A 25,020-nucleotide genomic window follows, 5' to 3' on the forward strand; every position below is an offset into this window, starting at 1 on the left:
TGATTTAGATTGCTTTCTATACCATCAAACCTTAATGATGAATTAGAAATAATAATAAAATATATTGCCTTTTCAGGGTAAAACTGGACCCAAAGGAGTACAAGGTCTAACAGTAAGCAATCTTTTTCAGAATCAAGTTTAGTTATGCTGTGTTGTTCTCAATTAATGTGTCCCTAATAATAATTACGAAAGTGTGGGAAATGAATTATTAATTGCTTAAAGTAGATATATAAAATGGATACCAGTGCATGATGTCTAAATTGTTTTAAAATGTACCTGTAATTTCCTTTCAAGTGGGAGAAAAAGAGCATAGAAGATATCCCTCTGCCTTTTAAAGACTGTTTCAGTGATTTATTCCCAATGATTTATTCTATGGGTTCTGAGCACAACAGTTTTTCTAAAAATTAATATTTCTGTCTGTAAGGGGTCACATGATAAAAAATCTAAGAAAATCAAATTATCTCAGTAATAAGAGGCATCAAATAAATGAAATAAAGTAAAATATTATACTGTAAATGTAATCTTCCTTCCTTCCTTCTTTCCTCCCTCCCTCCCTTTCTCCTCTACAACTAGTAGGCCAACACCAAACTATGCATATGTAGGTATATGTAATATGTATGTATGAACATGCATGCACAAACAGAAATTGGTCTGTTTGCCAAAGTAAAATGAATTGATTAGATTGCATGTTTCCTAGAGCTTCAGGTGTAATGGCACCTGCTGGTTATGCTGGAGTTCTTCAGAAAGATAAATGGAGTTTCAGTATGCTCCACTCTTGACTTAGGGAAAGGGATATTAGTTGCTTGGATTAATTTGTTTTCAATGTCCATTACCAACTAGGTGATGCTCTGCCTGGAAATGAATGAAAAATTATCTATGGTAGTAATTATGCATATATATCAATCTGTTTACAAGTTACAAATTACAGCAGCTGGCAGTTTGTAGCCAATCTCGGCTATAAGACAGACAGAGAATTGGCTTTCCCCACCCAGTAATAATCCCCCATACTTGATCCAAATGTTCACAGTGGCATACCTGGAGAACTGAAGTAAAATATTTTTTGTATATTTTACAAAATATTGTAAAATAATTGTTGGCAAAATGCAAGAAGATCAGAGATTTTCTCACACAAAAATATTTTATTTGAGGAATTTTAAGATGTTGGAATTATATTGTTCTATATAAAGAACAATGTTATATGTCTAATCGTACTTTGTAATTATTTTAAGTATTGGTGATGAATAAGATGACTTTCAGTGCATGAAAATATGAGATTATTCTAAGTATAATAAACACTATTTTTATGTATTTTTTCCAAAGGCCATTTTATAAATTGCTGAAAATGAAACAGTTCTGTAATACTATATGTGTATTTCTTTTCTAACATAGAGAGAAGATATAATTAAGTTAATTAAAGAGATATGTGGTAAGTTTGCAATCTGTCTTGCCATCATATCCTAGGGCAGGTTCTTATTCTTTTCCCCAAATTGGAAAATTATTAGAATACTCTTTACTCAAAGATAAAATGAAAATGCCAACAATCAGGTTACTCCTGTGGAATCTGAAAAGCACTGAAGACTTGGGTTTTTCCCCAAGCCAAGGGGTAGGGAGGGGTGGGTGAAAGGATTTAATGTGGGACTGTATGTGTGATGGAATGTGTCTATGAAGGGAGAGGTGGAATGATGGACTACAGTGAAACTGCAGTTTCTGAGAAGCATGGGAGCACATTCCAAGGAGCGGGATAAGACAAGGGGCAGCCCAGCCCAGAGCTAGATAAGAGACAGAGGGAGAGAGTCCAAATATCCATTCCCTAGAATCTCCCAGGGTAGATCCATTAGAGTGAGAGTGGTAAAGCTTTAGTCTGGCAAGATACTGTCTATTGAGGGTAAACAAAGAATTGAACATTGGTGTTGTTATATGTTGTTCTCTGGCTGGGGCTAATGGTATGTTGGAAGTTAAACTGGATTTTTAACTGGGTGCCAGGTTTTTAATATTTATTGTTTCAATAGATTTAATATAGTACTATATTGTTTTATTATTGATACTGTTTTAATTGTTGATTGAGAGCCACCCAGGTTTCAAACTCAGAAGGAGGCTATATAAATGTTTTGAATAAATAAAAGAAAAATAATGTTTGAATTAAAATTGTAATAATGCTCATGTTCAGCGCACATGGAAAGACATATAGTTTGATTTTTCAGTAAAAAATATTCAGAATTTAGTTTTTTTTTTTCAAATTTCCTTTTACAGGTTGTGGCATTAAATGCAAGGAAATACCTATGGAGCTAGTGTTTGTGATTGACAGTTCTGAAAGTGTTGGCCCAGAGAATTTTGAAATAATCAAAGACTTTGTTACTGCTTTAGTAGACAGAGTAACTGTAGGGAGAAATGCTACTAGAATTGGACTTGTTCTCTACAGCCTGGAAGTTCGGCTTGAATTTGGGCTGAATAGGTACACAGCCCAACAGGATGTGAAACAAGCTATCAGAAAGATGTTATACATGGGAGAAGGCACTTACACAGGAACTGCCATCCGCAAAGCAACACAAGAAGGCTTTTTCGGGGCTCGAACTGGTGTAAGGAAAGTTGCCATAGTCCTAACCGATGGGCAAGCCGATAAGAGAGAAGCTGTTAAGCTGGATATTGCTGTCCGAGAAGCTCATGCAGCCAACATAGAAATGTATGCAATTGGAATTGTAAATACTTCAGACCCAACACAAGTTGAGTTCTTACGTGAGCTGAATCTAATTGCATCTGATCCAGACAGAGAACATATGTATCTTATTGATGATTTTAATACTCTTCCAGGTGAGCATTTAAACATGATTCTGAAGATAAACAGATTCCATTGATATATAGTGGATATCAGATATACACACATTCTACTAATACCCTTTTAAGCTAAAAGGCCTTGGTTCTGTGTTTTGTTATGACTTTGTTATGACTAAAACCCCAAAACAATCAGTGTAGAAATAGCAACTACTACTAGGAAAAAATACATCATTTTTAATGTTATCATTGCAAACTATGAAGTGTGTATTTTTATGTGTGTTACCTACCATTCTAGGCTAGTATATGATCATAGATTAAGGCTATTGCCAATAGGAGTCACCAAAACACCATTTACATAACATAAAATGACATACAGTAGCTTTTGTTCTATGAATACTGCTAGAGATGATCAGGAGTTACATGCAACATTTATAATTCTGATCATTTTTATTCAGTATGAGACAAGGTAGATCTATCCTTAAAAAGATTACAACTTTACAACTTGAGAAAAAATATTTTTTAAAATTGCCTGGTATACACATCTATCATATCTGTATTTATAACCTACCACAAGAAGGCAATGGATGAACCAACACATTTTAAGGTTGGTAATGGTAACCTAAAATTTAATGTTCATTCTTTAATGTTCATTACATCAGAGTACACTACTTTTCTCTCGAAGGATGACTCAAAAGGTCACAGGTTTGCTTTAGCTAATCCTAACTCTCAATGATCAACCATTTTTCTTTTATGAAAAATATGCTACTGGAAATACTTTTGCTAGAAACCATTACCCCTACTGTCAGAGTCCTCCTACTCAAGATATTTGGAATTTACAGTCAATGGTAAAATATTTTACATGACCAATCTAAATATTTTGGAGAACAATTTTTATCAGGCAGCATAGGAAAGTGTCAGCCAGCATGGGAAAGATCAGAAATAATAGGAATGGTAATAGAAAATACCTTGAGAATACAAAATTGTTTATTTCTGCTTTGGTACACATGCTGATATCTAGGATTTTCCTAACTGATATACAATATTGGTAAGAGGTTACATGCTGAGATGTGAAAGTAATATTCCAAGAGCTATCTACACATCAAAGAAGCAGTCAACACTTTTATAAAAATAATTATTGATTCACGTTCAAAATACTATGAATATTCGTATTACTTAGTCAATAGTTGTATATTTTACCATATTTTAGACTTTTCTTTTTCTTCTTATTTTATAGCTTTAGAGTCCAAACTTGTTAACCAGTTTTGTGAGGACGAACATGGTGCCTTAATATATAACCGAGTTGGAAATGGAGGAAGCATCAGTGGATCATTGATTCATTCAATATCTTCTCATACTTCACAACATTTATTACACATGAACAATAAGAATGGACAAGCAGTATCTTCAAGTACATATGAAGCATCAATGAAAGACAATTCCATAAACACTGGCCAGTTTTCTCAACCATTAATTCTGGTACTCTGAAGTCCTCTTTATTAAAAAAAATAAAAATAAAAATGCACTAATGGGGTGGGTTTCCTTAAAACTCTGTTAGAGAAACATGGCTTTGCAGTTCATTTTTTAAATCAGAGTATGTTTAATAAGTGTCTGGGTTAGTTTCTAGATAATGCTGAGGATGGATTTTACAATTGATTCTAATAATATAAATAATATTTAGTAATATAATAATCTGATTTCTGAAATGATATTGTTTGATATTATCTGATTGTATAGAGATTTTCTTAAACTGGAAACACAGAGCCGTGGGTTGGTTTTGAGCATGGAAATAATAGCGATGGAAGAAGTTTGTTCACCTTTATCTAATATTTATCTAATGTCTGTCCTTTGTGGATAGAAACTCTACCTACATTTTAAAACTAACCAATCTGGATTTACTTTAGGAAAAAGGATCACACAGAATATTTCTTGAGAACCATAACATGGTATCCAACAAAAGTGATGTTTCAGTCTTGCCTCCAGTTAACGGTAAAGGTACTTATTTCATAGTTAATTTCTTAATGAAATATGTGCCATACAGATAAAAGAAACCCTCCCCTTTCTCATTTCTTTCTTGTAATATTCTCTGCACTAGTTACTTCGGCACTGCCATTGCCAACAACATCTTCACCACCACCGTCATCCCTGCCGTCTCTAACAGCTGAAAAGACACTGCCACCATCTCATTCCTCGGTTTCTTCCATGCCATCTACCATCAAGACAGGTCTTTACATATTGCAAAGTTTCAAATCTGGGGTTTTTTCTCTCTATAAACATAAACATATAGTACTGTACATAAATATAATCATAAATGTATAGTACTGTACATACATTCTAAGTAATTATAATTTTATGCTCAAATTCTTGACTTCCTCAATAAGGCGACCTTCAAAGCTATTTGGATTTCAACTTCTGCACTTTCCAGTTTGCTGAACCACCGTGATAGCTCTTTGCATTTCATGGGTTTTTTTTTTTACTTCTTTTATTATGCAGAACTTCATCACAAAATATCGTTTTCTCCAAAACTGCAAAACTTCTGGGAAGCAGATGCAAATCTATGGCCCTGTCTCATTCATCTCTGCAATTTGTGCTCATGTTTTCTACGCTAGCTGGGGAATTCTGGGAGGTGAAATCCACATATCTTAGAATTGCCAAGGTTGAGACACAGTGTTATAACATTATTTGGGAATATTAAAGGGGTTTCTAAATTGAAGCCATATTATTCCAATAATACACAACAATTACATCTTTTGTTGTTTTTATTTTTTAAAGCGAATATCCTGAGGCCTCCTCAGTGTCAGTTAAGATTAGATCAAGGACCATGCCGCGTTTATATAATAAAATGGTATTATGATAAGCAAGCCAATTCTTGTGCTCAGTTTTGGTATGGTGGCTGCAATGGGAATGACAATCGCTTTGATAGTGAAGATGACTGTAAAAAGACATGCGTACTTTTCTCTGGAGGTAAGAATTAACTATTGTTTTTACAATGTAAGATTCATGTTTCTTGTCCTTTGGGGAAGAAACCTATGCTGATCAAATTCAGTTTTTCAAAAGTTGAAATTTGGTAATCAGAGATCTTGTACGTATTTTTTTCCTACGAGCAGAGTTTCATTAGAAAACTGAAAAATTAAGCTTAGCCATAAAATATAAAATTATTATGTTCTAGTTTAACACAGTTCGTGATCCGTACTGTGTCAATGGCATATCTTTAGGGTTTGGATTTTTGTTTTTGTGTCTTGAATCAGTGTTCATCCTCTCACCTTCTAGATCAATGGTTATTAAACGGGCGGTAATTAATTTCAATTCTCTGTGACCATATAATCACCAAATGCTTCCTTGAATTTATCTGTCGCTGTAAGTCTCAATGTTCTCTAGGGCAGAGGAACCCAGACAGAAATGCAAGCAGCCAAAGTGTCATAAGCATATCATGTTTGACCATAAGACAAGGGGGGGATCTAAAATCTATAGTCATGCCAAATTTCTTCAGGTTTTCCAGTTTCAAAAATTCTTCATCAGGAAAGTGAGGTTAGCAGGAAAAAAGGGGGGAAGCGTATGATTCAGTCTCTATCAAATTTGTTTTCAAAGGTGTTGAGGAAGAAAAACACATTGTATTTTAACAGATATAGAATAGTTTAAGATTCTGATGTGGTTTCTCCCAAAGGTTGCTAGAAGAAGCAAACATATTTGTCAAACCCTTCATCTTGGAAATAAAATTTCTAAGTATTAAAGTTGCAATAAGGAACAATTTGAAAACAGTACCTAAATATTTGTCACTATTTATTGACAGTTGACTTTCTTTTGCTCAACAATAATGTAAAATGACATTTATTTTGCAGATGCCTAAAGATTGCCCATGAAACAGAATGGAACAGAAAAGACTTTTTAATCACAAGAAAAGTGGTATAAAACATAAATATCAAGGGTTTTCTTATTACAGTGTACTTAATTCATATGAGGATTTTATCCTGAAATCACTTATTCTGGTACACTCTTACTAAAATCTACAAGAAAGGGTTTTTTTTAACTTCAGAAACTATGACAGTACTTGCAGATAATGTTAAAATATGTATTGGAATTATACAGATTTTCTTTGGGTCTAGAACAATATTCATGCTTCGTTAATTGCAAACAAAGCATTTGCACTGGATCCTAGGTACCTCTGTCATTCAAACTGGCATTCCTGTAGGACAAAAGATTCTATAACTGTTGCTTGTTTATTTGAACTCTGCTGCATTCCTAGCCCAAATGATCTGCAATGTTCCTAGAGAAGTGAGGAATAGAATCAGATCCTTCACTTGCCGGAGAACAGAAGTTACTAAGATGAATCCCAGCACAATTCAAGTAAAGAAAAATCCTTGAGTGCATTGTCAGTTGTCATGGAAAAATCATTGATATGGTGCTGGATGTTTTAATCTTCTACCCAGTTGACTGGAAGAAAGAAGGATGGATATAAGCCCAGCTGCTAAGTTGGAAACGAAAGCAGTTGATGTTATTGATAAAGCAGTTGATGATTTGCAATAATTTAGAATGGGATGACATGCATACTTCTTTTGCATGAATGGATTTGGGAATCCGGTAACCCTTTTGAAATATAATCTTGTAGAAAGTACAATAAGAAGTATCTAAAGTCATTCGTAACAGTGGCCTGATATGTACCTGTATCAGTGTAAATTTAAGCAACCTATAGGCTAATACTCAGTTTTTTCCAGGAAGTTTCAAATAACCAGAAATGGGACTACTTTAAGGGAAAAGATTACTGCCTTTTCAGAAACACTTGCAAAAATAAAATGCTAGAGGAGAAATTAGCATATAAATCATGCATTTAATACAAGTATACTCCAGGTCTCACCAGCTATTCATGTGATTGGTCATGGAGGTCTCTGCTTTCCAAGTCTGAAAGCCAACCAGAACAATGTATACTGACAGATGAGAAGGATAAAAAAAAAAAAAAGCTAGAACATTGAAAGTTGTGAGAGTTGACTAATTAGTATTTACAAAAAATATTATCATCGTTACCTTTGATGTCATCATGCAAAATCATATGATGATGCCCAGTAACTGAAAATTGCTAACATCTGCTCTGAAACAAACTCAATCATCAATGTATTAAGACTTAATCTAACAGCTGATTTTAATCACGTTTTTAATCAAGTGATTTTGATTTTAATCAAGTGACAGACAATAAAGTAAAAGAAACTGCAATGATACCTTAGTGAAGATATTTACATAGTGCTAGTAAATAGTGAAAAGCTATTTATGATTATTAGCATCATATAATCATTATCAGCATAATAATTAACATGTAGTAAGAAATATATTCTTTTTTCACAAGATACCTATACAGTGTTGAAAAAGTATTAGTTTCTTTCATGGAAATAATTTAGTCATAATCCTGTTCACTTGTTTTTAGTTTAGCATGATATGCAAATCTATCTGTCTATGCTATGTACTATGTGAATCAGATCACACTGGCTTCTTCAAACTGTAGTTTAATAGTTGTGCTTACATGCACACAATCACAATAAGATTTTTCAAGTATATACTACAGAATTAACAAGTAACTTTAACATGCTTGTAATTCCTACCCTAATTTGAAATATCTTTTTTAAATGAAAAGGTCAAATCATGCTGTTCCAGATAGGAGTAGATAGTTTAATTCTAAAACTATTTCTGACCTTTTAAAACTGGATTTCAGATGTTGGTTTACATGGCAAGTGACAGATTAATACATATGTTTACAATAGGATGTTGAATTTTGTTCTGCCACATGCTAGCTGTTGAAAGACTTATGTTTCTGCTCTGTTTTATATTATACTCATTTATTTTCATTAAACGTCTGAAATGTATTTTTGTGAGTTGAATATATATTAACATTTTTTTTCTAAATGGACTACTTATACCTTTATTTCATCAGCCAGAACATTTTCACTGCTGTACCAAAACGAATATCAATGTCTCATTTCATCACTTGAATTAAAACCAATGTAATTGTTTTCATCATTTTCAGGAGGAAGATTTTTACCATTGTATTTATGCTTTTGTGAAACTAAGAAAAATAAGAATGTAACCTCTTTTTTTGAAGAAGTGTATATGGTCAGAAATCACTTACTCAGTTTGCAGACATATCTTTTTACAGTGAGACAAAGAAAAGAACTCCCTGCTCTGTTGAATAAAGATTAAGGCTGTAATTTGTTTGTATAAAAGGGTGTAAAAGGGGATTTCCTTAGAATTGAACTCAACCACTGATAACTTCACATATTTATGTAGTTTGCTTTGCTTGCCACAAATACAAAGTTGTTTGCTATTACTTTCTTCCAATATTCTTTTAACTTGTCTGTCCAGTCTATAACTCATACTTATTTATGATCTTACATTCAGAACTACCCTGATCTAATCTTAGCTTACCAAAATCAAGCAGGTGCTGCCATCTACCATTTTTTTCATACTCAGCAAGATATACATCTATTTAAAGAATAGAATACTGGCAGTCGTAATTTTGATAACAAAGCTAATTTTTAGAGTAATAGGGTTGGGGATCTTTGTCATAGTAACATACCAAATCTGAATTTTGCCAGTTTTAAAACAGTGGTTTTCTTCAAATATTTTTTTCCATGAGAACTACTAAATTCTAAATTAAAACAACTATACATTAAAAATGTAAATTTTAAAAATGAGTCATAAAATCTAGCTAAAATTGTAAACTTTAAGCCGAAATGAAATAAATCCGGCATGTGAACAAATTCCTCTAACTGCATTAAACCGACTATTTCTCTTAAGGCTGGTTTCTGCTACGATTGACTTTTCGAACTCGGTCTGAAATTTCGCCCCGCTTTTTGCTATTTCTCAATGATACAAGAAGTTTGCCTGATAAAATTGGGAAGATAAGAATTGGGACGTAACAGGGCAATGGAACGTCTTCTGTTTGGTCAGAGTCCCTTGGAGTTGGGCGGCCAATAAATGTAAATTACTAACATTAATAACCTTTCCCAGAATAATTGAGAACCTTTCCCTCTACATTAGAACTATACGGCTTTCATTATTCCAAGCCAGCTGCAAATGGATATGGGTGCTGTAGCCTTTAACACATCTGGCGAAAGGAGCAGGCCGAGAAAACGAGTCCCGAGAAATTCTCTTCGCTTCTGAGCAGAAATAGCGCCCTCTAAGCTTCCACGCAAAAATGTAAATCCGGCAGGTTTTTCAAACGCGCTGAGGAAGTTTGTCCTTCGCCGGTGCCCGTCGGGAAGCTGGAGTCGGGAACGCGAAGATCTAATGGATGGTTGTCATGGCGGCGGCTGCAGCTGCGGATTCGCTGTGGGAGGACCGAGATGTTCGCTTTGACATCTCTTCTCAGTGAGTGATGTGGCGCGAGCGCGTCCCCGCCCATCTCGCCTCTCCCTCGCGGGTCGGAAGGGTCTGGCTTGACAGGAGTGGCGGTTTAACGGGCGGGCGCTTCGCGACCCTGGAGCCCAGGAGGCCGTTCCCCGAGCAGCCTTTGTGGGATGCTTGTTGTCTTCCTCCTCCCGCTGCCCCCTTGGGGACAATGGACCTCGACCCTCCCCATCCCCATTCAAATCCTCATTTATTTATTTATTTATTTATTTATTTTTATTTAAATTTCTATACCGCCCTACTCCCAAAGGACTCAGGGTGGTGAACAGCCACAGGATAAAACACATAAGTACAAAAATTTAAAATAGAATAAAAATGAATTAAATAATTTGGCTGAATTTAAAATACCCCATAATTTAAAAACAAATTTAAAATTTACATTTAAAAAGGGGAGAAGATTTAGGCCAGGCCAGCTTGATGAAATAAAAAAGTCTTAAGCACGCGATGGAAGGTATGCAGATCCGGGATCCGCCGTATCTCCGGGGGGAGCTCGTTCCAGATCGTAGGTGCCCCCACAGAGAAGGCTCTCCCCCTAGGGGCCGCCAGTCGACATTGTTTGGCCGACGGCACAATCTAGGAGCTTTTGCACACTTAATTCGTTCCTGTCAACCCTGTGACGGGGAGGGGCTACAGGTAGTCCTCGACTTACAACTTAGTGACCAAAGTTACAACAGCACTGAAAAAAAGGGAGCGATCTCCATTTTTCACACTTACGACTGTTGCAGCGTCCTCACGGTCACGTGATTTACATTCGGATGCTTGACAACTGACTCACATTTATGACAATTGCCGTGTCCTGTCGATCCCCTTTTGCGACCTTCCAATAAGCCAAGTCAATGGGGAAGCCAGATTCACTTAACAACTGTGTTACTAATTTAACAACTGCAGCGATTCACTTAACAATGTGGCGAAAATAAGTCGTAAAATGGGGCCAAATTCACTTAACAAATGTCTCACTTAACAGCATAAATTTTGGGCTCAATTGTGGTCATAAATTGAGGGGTACCTGTATTTGTATTTTTTTCTGGACCGTTGAAAACCCCAAGGGCAAGGATAAGGCGCAGAAACTACTCTTTTTTTTTTTTATTCTGCTTCTATATATATATATGTCTAATCTTCCTTAGGACTCTTTTGGTGTGTGCGTGCTTTGGAGTCAGTGTTGACTCCTGGCAACTGCCTGGACTAGTCCCTGTTGTTTTCTTGACTAGATTTTAGAAGTACAGGTAATCCTCGATTTACTACTGCAATTGAGCCCAAAATTTCTGTTGCTAAGTGTGACATTTGTTAAGTGTAATTTGCCCCATTTTAACGATCTTTCTCTTATTTATTTTATTTATTGGTTCAATTTATATGCCGCCCTTCTCCGGAAACTCAGGGCGGCTTACAATGCGTTAAGCAATAGCCTTCATACTTTTGTATATACATGCTTAGTAGGGCTTTCGCCCCCCCCAAGCGGTGTTCTTTTTTATACAAAGTCAGCTTATTGCTGACTTTGTATAAACCGTGTCCTTATTTTACCTACCTCGAAAGGATGGAAGGCTGAGTCAACCTTGAGCCTGGTAAGATTTGAATTTGCAGTAATTGCAGGCAGCTGGTGCTACTTAACAGCACTTTAGTCATAAGTCACTTTTTTCAGTGCTATTATAACTTTGAACAAATTGTTGTAAATTGAGGACTATCTGTAGTTTGCCATTACCACATCCTTAATGCTGAGAGAGGGGGACTGGCCCAAGGTTACCTAAACTGGCTTCATGCTCAGTGCAGGACTAGAACTCATCATCTCCCATATTCTAGCGTCCTGCATTAACCACTACATTAAACTGGCTCCTTCACATCTTATTTATTTTGGAAGACCTCATCGTACCTTACAGAGTTGTTATTTGTAACTTGAGAGGCACATATATTGAGCATTTTTGATTGAATCAAAATTAAAACATTTTAATAACATAATTCAAAAATTGTCATCTGTTTTGAACTGAACAAAGGAAGGAAATTAACAGCTTTACACCTGGAAAAGAGGATAATGTATTTCATTTGGCAATATGAATATTTGATGTGCCTGTTGATATAAATTTAATTGAACCTTCAGAAGAATTAGCCGTAAATGTAATGATTCAAGAGAAAACCTCTTGAATTGAATCATTCAGAAGCAAAATATATTAAAAGTGATATTATCACTGGATTCCCATCCAGGGGGGCACTACTTCACAGTACTTGAAATGTGATTCTGAATACGATTGTTTATAACATAGGAGTTCAGACTGGGATTGAGGGCCACTGGGGGGCTTGATAGTTATAATTAAGAATTACTGTAGTGCTGTAATTTACTTTCTTATCCCAATTTATTTTTCCTTTTAGATCTTAAGTGTGAAGACGGGATAGCTTTTTTTAAAAAAAAGTTCTGGAGGGGTTTTATTGGCTCAAGAGGGAATGGTGATGACAACGTGGTATAGGACAAGCCCTTTTACAGAAATTGTAGGCTGGGGGAGAGTTGTACATAATTGTTACCTCTCAGAACGTTATTCATCTTCAATTAATTATGACTGACCTCTGTAATTAAAAACAAGACAACTATTTATAGCAATATCTAAGAATATAATATTGTTTTAGGCAAATGAAAATGAGACCAGGGGAGATCCTCATTGATTGTTTGGAGCCTATTGAAGATACCAAAGGCAACAATGGAGAGAAAGGTAACAGAGTTTTTAAAAGTTGGTTAAATTTGTTCCACAGACATTTCAAAGAAAGAAAAGTTTTTTTCTGGTTGGTTGATTTTGAACATATGCAATACAAAACCATGCATTCAGAATAGAATGAGAGAGAATGAGATAGCTTATTTTTCTGTTTTTTCAGATATTTCATCTCCTAAAACTCCTGTGTGTGTCTGTTTGCATTAATGATAATCTCTTTTAATTAACAAATATACTTCTGCCAAATTAAGGTATCCCCCATGGATGTAAGATGAATTTTATTTTGCTTGTGAAGTTTGTGATTCATAATTATCTGAATTTATTACACGGAATATCATTGTACAACTAATTTGAAGGCCACAATTGCCTTCATTTGTTAAAGTCCGGTATTTATCTTCCACTTTTCCCCATGCTATCTGGTATTAGGTTTTTTCTCCCCCACTTTTCTCATATCTACAAAACATCTGGTTCTAGAAATCTTTCGCCTTACCCTTTAATGTTTTGCTTCCTTAGTTTATTTCCCCCATAAATGCTTACATAAGATTGTTTGCTTCTAGGGATGGCATTCACAGTGTTTATTTATCTTGTTCTATAACTGTATTATATCCTTTTAAATCCTATATATTGAGAGCAAACTCATCCCCTCAGTGTGAATACTTATTAATCAATATTGCATTATATACACTCAAAAGATTTGTAAGTACAGGAGACCCTCACTCTATCAGGACAGAAGGATGCTGGAGGACAGATTGGCCAAGGTTTTGAAGATTCAATGTTATCTCCAGATTGAGGCAGCATGCTTCCAAAAGCAATTACAGTGCAGAGATGCAGAGACCAAAGAGGGAGGCTATGTCCCATTTTCTATTTGCAAATATCCCAGAGCATCTGGCTGGTCATTGTGAGAAACAAAATGTTTGTCTAAGACGGGCTTGATCTGATCCAGCAGGCTTGTGCATGCCACGGCTGCTATCTATTATTAAACTGGGAACATGCTGGTGAATCCTTCCTGTAAGAGGTGTAGTTCATTTTCTAGCAGCCATCTCATAGGGGCCTATTATAATTACTTTCAGTTGGAATAAGTTAAAAAAGAGAAACAATGGCTAAGTTTATTAACAGGATTTCTCTCTGGATTGTTGGTCAAAAATCATTGCTGCTTTATATTATATTTGATTACATGTCTAACATGTCCATGTGTTCATGCACTTTTTTTTCCTGTTTCTCATATGTAAAAACAAAGTTATTGGATGTAGAAATTCCAATTATTATTTTTTTTAATTTCTAGGCAGACTCTTAGTAACAAACTTAAGAATTATTTGGCATTCTGTTGTACTGCCTAGAGTCAACCTCTGTAAGTATTTTTTTCCTTTTTAATGCATATTTTGTCTATCCACACATCCCCAGTTGTTAATAATGTACAGTTTCTAAAAAGTCAGCCAAAAAGTCTCCTGATGTATTTGTCAAATCTGTCAAATTATCACCATAATCTCCAAGGATTCCTGATGATTTATAACATCACTACTGCAACCTATAACAATAGTATTAGCTGTTATTATGTGACAGAAGGTGCACCTGAAGAGGCAGTGGGGAAGAGTTTTGCCAACACAAGAGCTTCCCCAGAGAGAGGCCCAGATTAAGATACTGTAACATTCCAAGATGGAGGAAGGAAAAGGTTCAGGGTAGCCATAGTCTAGAATCGCTCAATATATACCTAGTTAACTTAGAAGATTTCATCTTTAATTTGGTAAAATTCTGTGCATTAGGTAGAAGCAAATAAAAGATGGAATTCTGTTGGATTTTCCTGTGTCATTTCTGGGCTTGAGCCTGACATATTAGCTGTTATTAAAATAACCCGACCCTTTTCAGATTCTCATCAGACTGAAAAAAGATGCTGTTATTTCATTCATTTTAATGGAGTCCTTAAAGTAGTAGCATCTTGGGCGAGAGGAGGAGGGTTGATGGTTATGTGGAAGCTCAAAAAAAATGTGTTACGTATTTTAAAATGTACCATACCCCTAATTGAAATACTGCTAGAGCAATTACAGGTGGCAGGTGGTGAACTTGTTTCTTTTTCTGCTATTGTTGGTGGTAAAGGAGTGGTAAGATGAGGTCTGCATTGAGCATTGTAAAAGAAGTGAATTGGAAAGAGATTTTGAGGTCTGTTCTGTAGATAACAATGGTAGAATCAAAAATGTTATTCAGCATATTCTGTGGTATTACATTCAGATACCTCAGACTATCTTAAATTTTGTTGCTTGAGAAGTATGAAGCAATAGTAGATGATTTCAAAGCACTCTGGATATTATATATTAATCTGGAATTGTTAAAAATGAAAAATTGTTTTGCTTCACTTCACTTCCCACTTGTCTTCTGGTGCTGTTATATATTTGCTGTGCATATATTATATAATGTTACTTTATACTAACAATCTGTTATTAAATCATTGGTCTAATGCTATGTCTTTAACAATGTTGTGTTTCTTTTCCCTAATTATTTAGCTGTTGGCTACAATTGCTTTGTGAATACAACAACGAGAACTGCTAACTCGGTAAAATTACAAAATTAGTTTTGAATCAGCCAGAATATTTTTCAAAATAGATATGCTGTTTTAAAATAATATAACTTGCTAATCATTATTTGCTTTACAGAGCTCCTTAAATTTCAAACACAAGAACATTAGTGATATCCAAGTTTTATATATGCATTATGGCATTGACTTTAATGAATTCACTTGAGTTGCATTAAGTTCTTCATTTAAGATGACAGATACTTATACAGTTGGACGCAGAAGAAAAATGCAGGCAGTGATATCAAACAGGAAATTAATAACAAAAATATAGATTTTGCTAAAGATATGAAAGATTTGGTATATAAACTACAGTGTATGATTATGGTCATGCCTTCTGATTTGATGTCAGCTAGCATTCACAAATTGATAAGTATGTTCCAAACACAGAATAAGCATCTTCTGCATCTCAAGTAGAAGCTCAAGTACTATTTCGATTTGGGAAATCGAAATACTATTTGTGAAAGGGTACTATATTTTATCTCTTTCCAGTCTTCAATGTTGGTAATTTAATGAAGGTATACAAATAGTCCTTGGTTTATGGCAGTCGTTCAACAACTGTTCAAAGTTACAGTGGCACTGAACATGAGGAACTTACAACCGGTCCTCAAAGTTCCATCCATAGCAACATCCTTACATCACATGATAATGATTCATGTGCTTGGCAACCAGCTTGCAATTATGACATCTCACAGTCACATTTGTGACCTATCCTGCCAGCTTCCCACAAAGCAAAATAAATTGGCAGGAGGTCACAAGTCACTCCTGCTTCTGCTGCTTTTTCACACCCTCACATTCAATAGCATCTGCCCACAGAAACCTAGCACCTTCCTATAGCACCTGCCTACACATGCTCCATAATGCCTACCCACAACAAACACACACACACACACACAGGTCTCGCTCCTCAGCCTGCTTGCCTGAGACTCCCACCTCCCATGTCATGAACATGTAAAGTCCTCATATAGTCCTAGTGTTATGACAGCAACTGGGATTTCTGGGATTGCCATTGCTATAGAATGTGGTCACATAATACTGTGCTTTACGACTGCATCACTTAGCGACAGAAATTCCAGTCCCAGTTGTCATCATAAACAGAAGACTATCTGATGAGCCTCCAAATGCTAATGTCCTAGCCCAGATTTCATTCTCTTTCCAAGGTTCTTTAACAGGTTAAGTCAATAATAATTAGAAGTTTTACAGAAAACAGGAAAATAACTACTGAAAAATAAAAATATGTGATGGCAAAGTAAGAATATTAATCAGGTGTGTTACTTATGTGTTATCTCATAATATCATCCAGGTAGTTATAGATATATCATCTCACATTAAAATAAATGTTCTCTTAATTCTACATTATTCCACATCATTTTATATAATAGTATCTTTGTTAATATAGTTTGGTCTTCAGATTTGACCCATAAGAGAAAAGAGAGAGAGGTGGGAAGAAAAAATAATGATAGATATTGATTAGTGCAGATATAAATAATTAGAATTTTAATGTAGGTCAGCTTTATTTAATGAGTTCATAATTAAAATTCACTTCACATGTTTTATGAAATGTGCAATTTAACAGAAATGAACAGAAATGTGCTTTACATTTACTGAACTTGGTTTTTATAATATGTGAGTTGTTACCTACTCAAGGCATTTGTGATACGGCAGGTTAGAAATATAGCATACATTTGTATCTCTCAAAAACTGAAGTTTCATTAAATGCAACTTTGTATAATATTTTTCAGAAATGTTAAATGACTATAATGTTCATTTCTTTTTTTCTTTTAAAAACTGCAATAAAATATTAAATCTGATATTTTCTCTTATAGAAATTAAGAGGACAGACCGAAGCACTTTATATCTTAACCAAATGCAATAACACACGTTTTGAATTCATATTTACAAATGTGATTCCTGGGAGCCCCAGACTTTTTGCTTCTGTTATTTCTGTTCACAGGTATTTACGGTTTTTTTTTAAGTTTTATGTAGAAATACAAAAGATTCAATAAAGCAGCCCTAACAAAATTAGTTAATTACATATGGTAGATTAGGTTTCAGAAATTTTGCTGTGTTGGTTTGAAATATAATACAATTTGGTATTTACAAATGCAAATCTCTGCCCTGTATTTGAAAATCCTTCCCTTACCATCCTTTTTCCACAACCTCCTCTTTTGTACATTTTAAAAATCCACAACAGGTACTGGTATTTTATTTTAGGGCTTTTTATTTGAATCCGTATGCACTCATGCAGAGAGAAGAGGTATACTTCTGGATATATTAAATGCTACTAATGACTATCAAAAATTTTAGGTCCATCTGTAATAAAAACAAAATGTTATTGTTTTCCAAGAAATGAATTTATATCATTGTTTAGTTCTACTTTCATTTGTATCCTTTCTGTTCTAATTTAAATGATAACAAGTTAATCTGAATCCCAGCTAAGATATTATTGTTATTGTTAATTAAATTTCTTTGCTGCCCATCTCACTGCAAGGGGAGTTCCTGAGATATGCATACCATCATCAGGAAATAACCGACTTAAAAGGACTATTGTACTGGGGAATAGTAATATTGTTTTCAAATTCCTAAGTATCAACCATCTGAGTTTAATGCAATTTGTAGAAAAAAATGTTTCAGTATGTTCCCAACTTCTGAATGAAATGTTCATGTTTTCAGCCAAGCAATTTTCCAGAGAAGAGGAGTGTTCAGTTACGCATCTTTATCTTTTTACATAAATTATTTTTTGTACAGCAGGTCTTCTTGCACTTCAGCTTTTCAAATTACAAATAGATTTTTATATTATATATAAATATAATATTTATAAAATTTATATTATAAATATTATAATATATAATATATAAATATATAATAATTATATATTTATAATATAATATTTATTAAAATTATGTTCAGCTGCCAACTCAAACAAGCCTGAAGGCCAAGAAAAGGTTGAAATAAATGTTCCTGAATGGATGTTGCTGGCGATATCTCTTAAGTGGGCGAAGTGGGCGGTATCCCTAATCCTAACCCTTTGAAAGAGGTGGCAAAACCCAAATAGTTTTTTCAGGTAGAAAAGTGCTTAACAATTTACATGCCTCAGTCTCTTAGAAGTGCTTTTTCCAGAGCATGGTTTGAATAACTCAATTCCATGGCAAAGTACGGGAGATTTCATGTAGCTCCATTTGCAGAAAAACTGTGTATGTAATGCTTCAGTGCTGAAAACATCAGATATATCTTACTTCAGTGGTTTTCAACCTGTGATCCGCGGACCCATGAGGGTCCACAGTGTTGTCACGGGGGGGGGGGTCTGTGAAGGCTTGAAGAAATGTCATGATTTAAATCTTGAGTTAAGTCTTGGAGGTCCATGGCCACAAAAGGTATTAAAAGGGGGTCCGTGGTGAAGAAAAGGTTGAGAATCGCTGCCTTATTTGGTTGTAAAGAATACTTTGTAGCAAGGGCTGATTACTTAAGTTTTTTTCTTGAAAATCTAAGAAATACTTGGATACTAAGAATAAACTTAAATTTTATGCATTGAGTGAACATGTGTATTTCTATGAGTCTGCATCTTTTACCTCAGATTGGATGAGGTAAGGTTGTAAGATTGGACACTTACAGAAGATTGAGGTTGTCTGCAGGGATGCTGATATATAATGAATATCTCTTACTTTTTTCTGTATATTTTTTTAACTGCTGCTTAATATGATCAGTTTACTCATCGGTAAATTAATTGGATTGAATTGTACACAAAATGGACTGTTTCATGGATACATTTAAATAAAATGAGATTAAAAATGAAAATGTTAAAACTATATGTTCCACTATTTGTAGAGCTTACGAAACATCAAAAATGTACCGTGAGCTGAAGTTGAGATCTGCATTAATTCAGAACAAGCAATTGAGAATGTTACCAAAAGAACAAGTGTATGACAAAATAAATGGTGTTTGGAACTTATCTAGTGACCAGGTATGATGTGGCATGAGAAAACAATATTAAGAAAGTAGTTTCTTAAAAAGTGTCTGATGTGCCAAAAAAATTATATAACCCGTACACAAACTATTTGATTATATTATGTAGAATAGTAGACTGTTTTAGTATTGATTCAGATCAAATCAAATCTTCATTACAGTCATAGACCAGCATAATTATTACTTCATTTTCCCATAAAGACTATCCAAGACACTTAACATTCAGGGCAGTACAAGAAGTAATAATTGTAGTAGGGAAAGAACACCACAGATAATTTAGGAACAAAGAACAGGAGTATAGTAGTGTAAGAAGCATTGCATTTGTAAATGAGGAAAGCTATGTAAAGCAGCTTCAAGACAAATAACTTATATGAAATCAGAAATATATGAAATCAGCTAGGTGGCGAGGGAGGGAACAAAATACACACAGGGAGTAGATAGGGTATTCTCTACTCCATTAGCCACTTCCAACATGCCCCCCCCCCGGTAAGGCCCCAGGCTATAGGCATAGACATGTCTTCAAGGCCTGTCTTGGGATGGGAGCAGATCCGACCTCAAGGGACAATTTTTTTCTAGAGGGTGGGAGCCACAACTGAAAAAGCTCTTCTTCTGGACTCTGCCAGGCGACATTCCTTGGCTAATGGGATCCACAGCATACCCCTTCTGCCAGCAATCCATTAGGTTGAACTAGTTTCTCAGATAATGTGGACGTAGGGCTTTAATGTGGACACAAAGGGCTTTAAAGGTGATAACAACACCCTGAATTGGACTTGGAAGCAAACTGGCAGCCAGTGCAGCTCGTGGAAGAGCAATGTAACATAGGCCACCGTAGGGGCTCCAAGAACTGTCCGTGCAGCTGTTTTCTGGCAACTGTTGCTCAGTTGTTTCTAACTCAGTGAATCAAATCAAATCTTTGTTACAATCATGGACCGGCATAGCTTATTCAGTTGGATTCCAGGAATTATTTTTTAAAAAACTCACAAAGAAAACATTTTCTTACATACAGTTGTTTTAACATCTAAGAATTTAGCTAAAAATAGGAAGAAAATCAGCATTACAGAGTAAAGCAGCTCTTTTTGAATACTGTCACTTTGATGTCAGTAGTTGCCTCTGGAACAACCTAAATTTAACTTGCATGCCATTGTATTTGAATGGCATATTATTTTGGGAACTTGGCAGGAACGCCAGAGAGTTTCCTCCTTTGTGCCATGATTTCTTTTTATTACAGGGGATTCCCAATGAGTTTCTTATTTAAATAAGCATTTAAATGTCAGTTTTACTTTAGGAAATGTGCTGTTCTATTTAGGAAATGTGCTGTTCTATTTAGATTTTACACAAATATGTAAAAATATGAAGGATTCAAGGAGCCTAGTTTATTTTGCTTTCTTTCTTTTTCTAGGGAAACCTGGGTACATTTTTTATTACAAATGTAAGAGTAGTTTGGCACGCTAATATGAACGATAGCTTTAATGTCAGTATACCATATCTGCAAATTGTAAGTAGCTACAATTATCTCTCTTATTAGTAATTATCATATATGATATTATTTTAATTATGCAAAATATATATTTGGCTCTTGCAGATTGAAATCAATAACCTTTCAGCTCCCCTATCAGATCACCCATATGTACTCGTAAGAGGGTGTATGGCTTGTTAGGGCTTAATTATATGTGAAGCTATTGCTTTGTTAATAGGTTACTCCATTTTCAAATGGCGGTAATTATTAGGATGGTATCATTTGAAAAGAAAATGTTTAAGCTTTCCTTCTCTAACTGCAATCTCATAGAAGAGGAGGACTCATTTCTCAGACTAATTATCTTTTTGTTGAGATAGTGGCTAAGTAAAGGAAACATCATACACATTATTGCCACTGACGCATCTATCTCCCACGACTGTTGTCATTTTTTTAAAAAACTGCAAATTGCACGACACTCATGTCTAATTAGTACTCAAGATCTCTTTATCACGTTTATGAGGCAAGTTTTCATTCTAGTGAAACAGTGGGGAAAGGAAATTAAGCAATAGTATAGGACATATTAGAGGTGGCATGATGAGTGGCATTAGATGTATGTAAACTAGAAACTTTGCTTTGGATGTCATGGTCTAAATTAAGAAATTATATAACTTTTTAAATGTGCCAAACATTATTTGGTTGCCAAGGTAATTATTGTTATGCCAGCTAAAAGTGTTGTGGAAGTAACCATACAAATATTTAATTCTGATTGAAATTCACAAAAGTTAGCTTTTTCATTTCCTTTTTAGTGTGTTTTTTGGTTTTGTCCTTTCAAATATTTACAAAGATCTTAATTGCAAGAGATTGTATCAATATTTTCAGTTACTTTTGTTAAGAATCTATTTTAAAAATGTTTTAACACATATATTTTTATAATCTTTGCATCCAGCGTTCTATAAAGATTAGAGATTCAAAATTTGGCTTGGCACTTGTCATTGAAAGTTCTCAGGCGGTAAGAAACTAATGGCATAATTTATTTTTTCAGTTCATATACCATTTGATTTACAATAAATATTTTTTACTTTCTGTTATTCAATTCTGTTATTCTGTTCTGTTATTCAAAGAGAAATTGTTGCTTTGATTCGCATAATGTAGTAGCCTGGTATTATACTTGGTAAATAAGCATAAGTAATGAAAAGACATAATAATGACCATGATAAATTAGCAGCAGGTGACCAATCAGATCTCTGAATGAAACATGGCATACCAGCTTAGTCATGTACTATTTTTGAGCAATGTGTTCCTGTAAAAATTGTAAGTGCAGTCTTGAAATTATCTGCTTCTGAGAAGTTGGAGTAAGACTGTGAATAAATGGCTTTGGAAATGCATGTGTCATTGCTGATTATTTTTCTCATGCTGCTGCTGAGATTAGTATTTAAAAATAGCTTCCAACCTTGAATGGTCCAGTTGCTTTGGTAACAGTATCTTAAAAATTGTATTCATTCACAAAAAAATGGTACATGAAAATGAACACACGAAAAGCCAACTAAAATGCATTAAATAATATATATGTATATTAGATAATGTGTGTGTGTACATACACATACACACGCACACATTATGTACACACACATATATAATATATCTCCTATGTGATAGATAGATAGATAGATAGATAGATAGATAGATAGATAGATAGATAGATAGATAGTATTTTTCTGCATGTCTGGTTAAGAAGTAACTCCCACTGCAGCTTCTAGTTTTCTTAAATATTCAATTTATCTGAATATATTACATATTTAACCATGATTTAAAGTAATACTGTGCCATTGACTTCTCATATGATAATGAACCATTTTAGAGTTTGTAAAATATACTTGATTATAGTTTATAATTATAATGTATAATATAGTATAATTATTGTGTAAGTTTTATTTAACATATTACTCTTACAGACTGGAGGATATGTGCTTGGATTTAAGATTGACCCAGTTGAAAAACTGGAGGAAACTGCAAAAGAAATAAATTCATTGCATAAAGTGTTTTCAGTCAATCCTATATTTGGAGTAGACTATGAAATGGAAGAAAAGGTATACTTTTTGATATTTTAATCAATCTCTGCTTTTGTTTAAAGGTATTTTAAAAATGTAAGTTGTTGTTTAAAATTGTTTTCTTTATCCATATTCAGCCTCAACAGCTAGAAGATTTGAAAGTAGAACAAATAGAGGAAGATGTAGAAATAGAGGCAAATGAGCCGACAGATGCCTTTGTGGTAAGTGTCTCTTAAAACTAATAACTTTTGTATTGTTTCCCTGTACACTTAGGTGTACTAAACTGATCAGTAAATTATAATGAGCTCACAGTCCAGGTCAAAATGCTAATAAACTAAGATATATGTCTTGGATGTAATATTACACTAACAATTGTCATTTTATACTATTGATCAAGTAACCCAAGAAGTTATGGGTTAAATATAGGTAGTTGTCCTTTATTCATTTGCTTATTTATAACTATTGGGTGCTGCCTATAAGAAACAGTTTATTTTCAAACAGTGAGCAATAACATTACACTAAACAAGAAATCCCAGCTCTCTCTTTAATACTAGGAATAAATCAGTTGCTTAGTTGCATGTGATATATCAGATCAAAGCTAATTGTTTATTTGCCGTAAATTCTATATTTAGAATCGTTATATAAGATTATACATATTAATAGGAATGTCTTGAAAAACAGGATTTTAAATTGAAAATGAATTTATTTTATTTAATACTAAGTAAATTACATAAGAAATGAGATTTTGATATCTTTGAGATAATGGTTTTTCAATGAATTAATTTACTGCCTGAATTTCAGTTAAAAATAATGCTGAATGCCACTATAACTTATTTATATTTTTCTATCATAGGCTTATTTTGCTGATGGAAACAAGGTATTTTTTTAAGTTACAATAAAACTGACTTAGTTTCTTGTTAACACTATTAACCACAATTTGCTTACATTTTTTTCTTCTTGTTGTTCTGCAAATAGCAACAAGACCGTGAGCCTGTTTTTTCCGAAGAGCTAGGACTCGCCATAGAGAAACTGAAAGATGGATTCACATTGCAAGGACTCTGGGAAGTAATGGGTTGATATTCATCTTAAAAAGATGTAATAATTGACAAAATATATTTTGTCTCTAAAATTCATGCTGCAGTCTTTTTAATCAATCAAGCTATAGCTACCTCTTTTTTGTAGATTGCAAGAAAAAAATAGTGTTCTTGTATAGTTTTAACATAATTTCTTGTATACATAAGATATTTAAGCTGTGCTTTGTCTCTATTCAGTACTTCAACTGCTTGCATTTAGTATCCATTATGTATTATTTAAAATATCACTGTAAATAAAACTGATAGTTCATAGTGTAAACTGAGAAAAGATGTTCTAAATGTGAATGTTGTGGTTGCTTTGGTAGCTATGGTGTTTTTACTCTATATCTTTCAGCCATGGCTCACAGTCGGTCCTAAATGAACAAGCAAAACAGTTCATACACCCCCAAGTATGAAGACTCAAGTTTATTTTGAATAGTCTTTCCCATTGGAATCCATACGTAAGGGAAATATATTGCTGCTTCTTGTCCCAGGTTGTGTCTCCTCTCTGACAATGAAAAGTTTGGAATGAATAGATTGGAGAGTAACTCTGATTTACTCTGAAGTAATTTACTAGTTTCTGGACTAAAAGGTTGGCTGCAGTACTTGGCAGAATTACCTCTGATCAACCTCTTTGGCCATTGATATAAAGGAGCTTATTTAAAAGAATAAAAACAAAAACAGGAGATGAAACATCTTAAGCAATGCATAGGACAAAAATGGCATAAAAGTGAATAGGTCCAAATACAGTCCAAAGTTCAAGTTTGGATCTACAAATCTAAGTGGCGGTATTTAGAGTGGTTAGACAAGCTTACTTCTCCACTCTTGCATCCCAGAAAACTGCCAGGAATAATTTTTTTAAAAAAGTGACACAGTCCCTATTAAAGTAGAAATCAAACTGGATCATCGTCTGTTGGGCATTGGCAAAGCAGCATTTGGAAGATCAAATGCCTCATATTCACTTAGGTAGATTCCAACTGGGTAGGGGTTAGCTGAGGAGACAGAAGCTTCCACTTACAAGGTTATCTGGGCTAGGCTTAAGCCTGTGGATCGTGAGGGATTTGAC

General features: G+C 34.4%; 2 protein-coding genes across 3 annotated transcripts in view; both read left to right on the top strand.

The window, feature by feature from the left end:
• LOC117674474 (uncharacterized) overlaps positions 1-8,618 on the top strand; it is a 54,644-nt gene extending 46,026 nt beyond the window's left edge. Inside the window, exons 30-37 of one of the 2 annotated variants that reach the window (XM_087884556.1) lie at positions 77-112; positions 1,390-1,426; positions 2,251-2,808; positions 4,007-4,248; positions 4,674-4,764; positions 4,865-4,993; positions 5,542-5,733; positions 6,609-8,618. In XM_087884556.1, coding sequence (XP_087740682.1) covers positions 77-112; positions 1,390-1,426; positions 2,251-2,808; positions 4,007-4,248; positions 4,674-4,764; positions 4,865-4,993; positions 5,542-5,733; positions 6,609-6,616 — 1,293 coding nt within the window. In that variant the 3' untranslated portion in view covers positions 6,617-8,618. The remainder of the gene's footprint in view (positions 1-76; positions 113-1,389; positions 1,427-2,250; positions 2,809-4,006; positions 4,249-4,673; positions 4,765-4,864; positions 4,994-5,541; positions 5,734-6,608) is intronic. The other variant, XM_060688012.2, reaches the window with a different exon arrangement.
• Positions 8,619-9,225: 607 nt separating this feature from the next.
• Positions 9,226-24,243, top strand: BBS5 (Bardet-Biedl syndrome 5). The gene is made up of 12 exons (XM_034426987.3): positions 9,226-10,122; positions 12,772-12,854; positions 14,134-14,199; positions 15,347-15,396; positions 17,241-17,368; positions 19,240-19,375; positions 20,777-20,872; positions 21,780-21,842; positions 22,786-22,920; positions 23,019-23,102; positions 23,735-23,758; positions 23,857-24,243. The coding sequence occupies exons 1-12, from the start codon at positions 10,046-10,048 to the stop codon at positions 23,956-23,958; spliced, it is 1,044 nt and encodes a 347-aa protein (XP_034282878.1). The 5' UTR covers positions 9,226-10,045; the 3' UTR covers positions 23,959-24,243.
• Positions 24,244-25,020: the final 777 nt, after the last annotated feature.

Source organism: Pantherophis guttatus, chromosome 1 (assembly GCF_059756535.1).
Source record: "Pantherophis guttatus breed Tessera chromosome 1, ASM5975653v1, whole genome shotgun sequence".
In the NCBI taxonomy this organism is placed as follows: Eukaryota; Metazoa; Chordata; class Lepidosauria; order Squamata; family Colubridae; genus Pantherophis; species Pantherophis guttatus.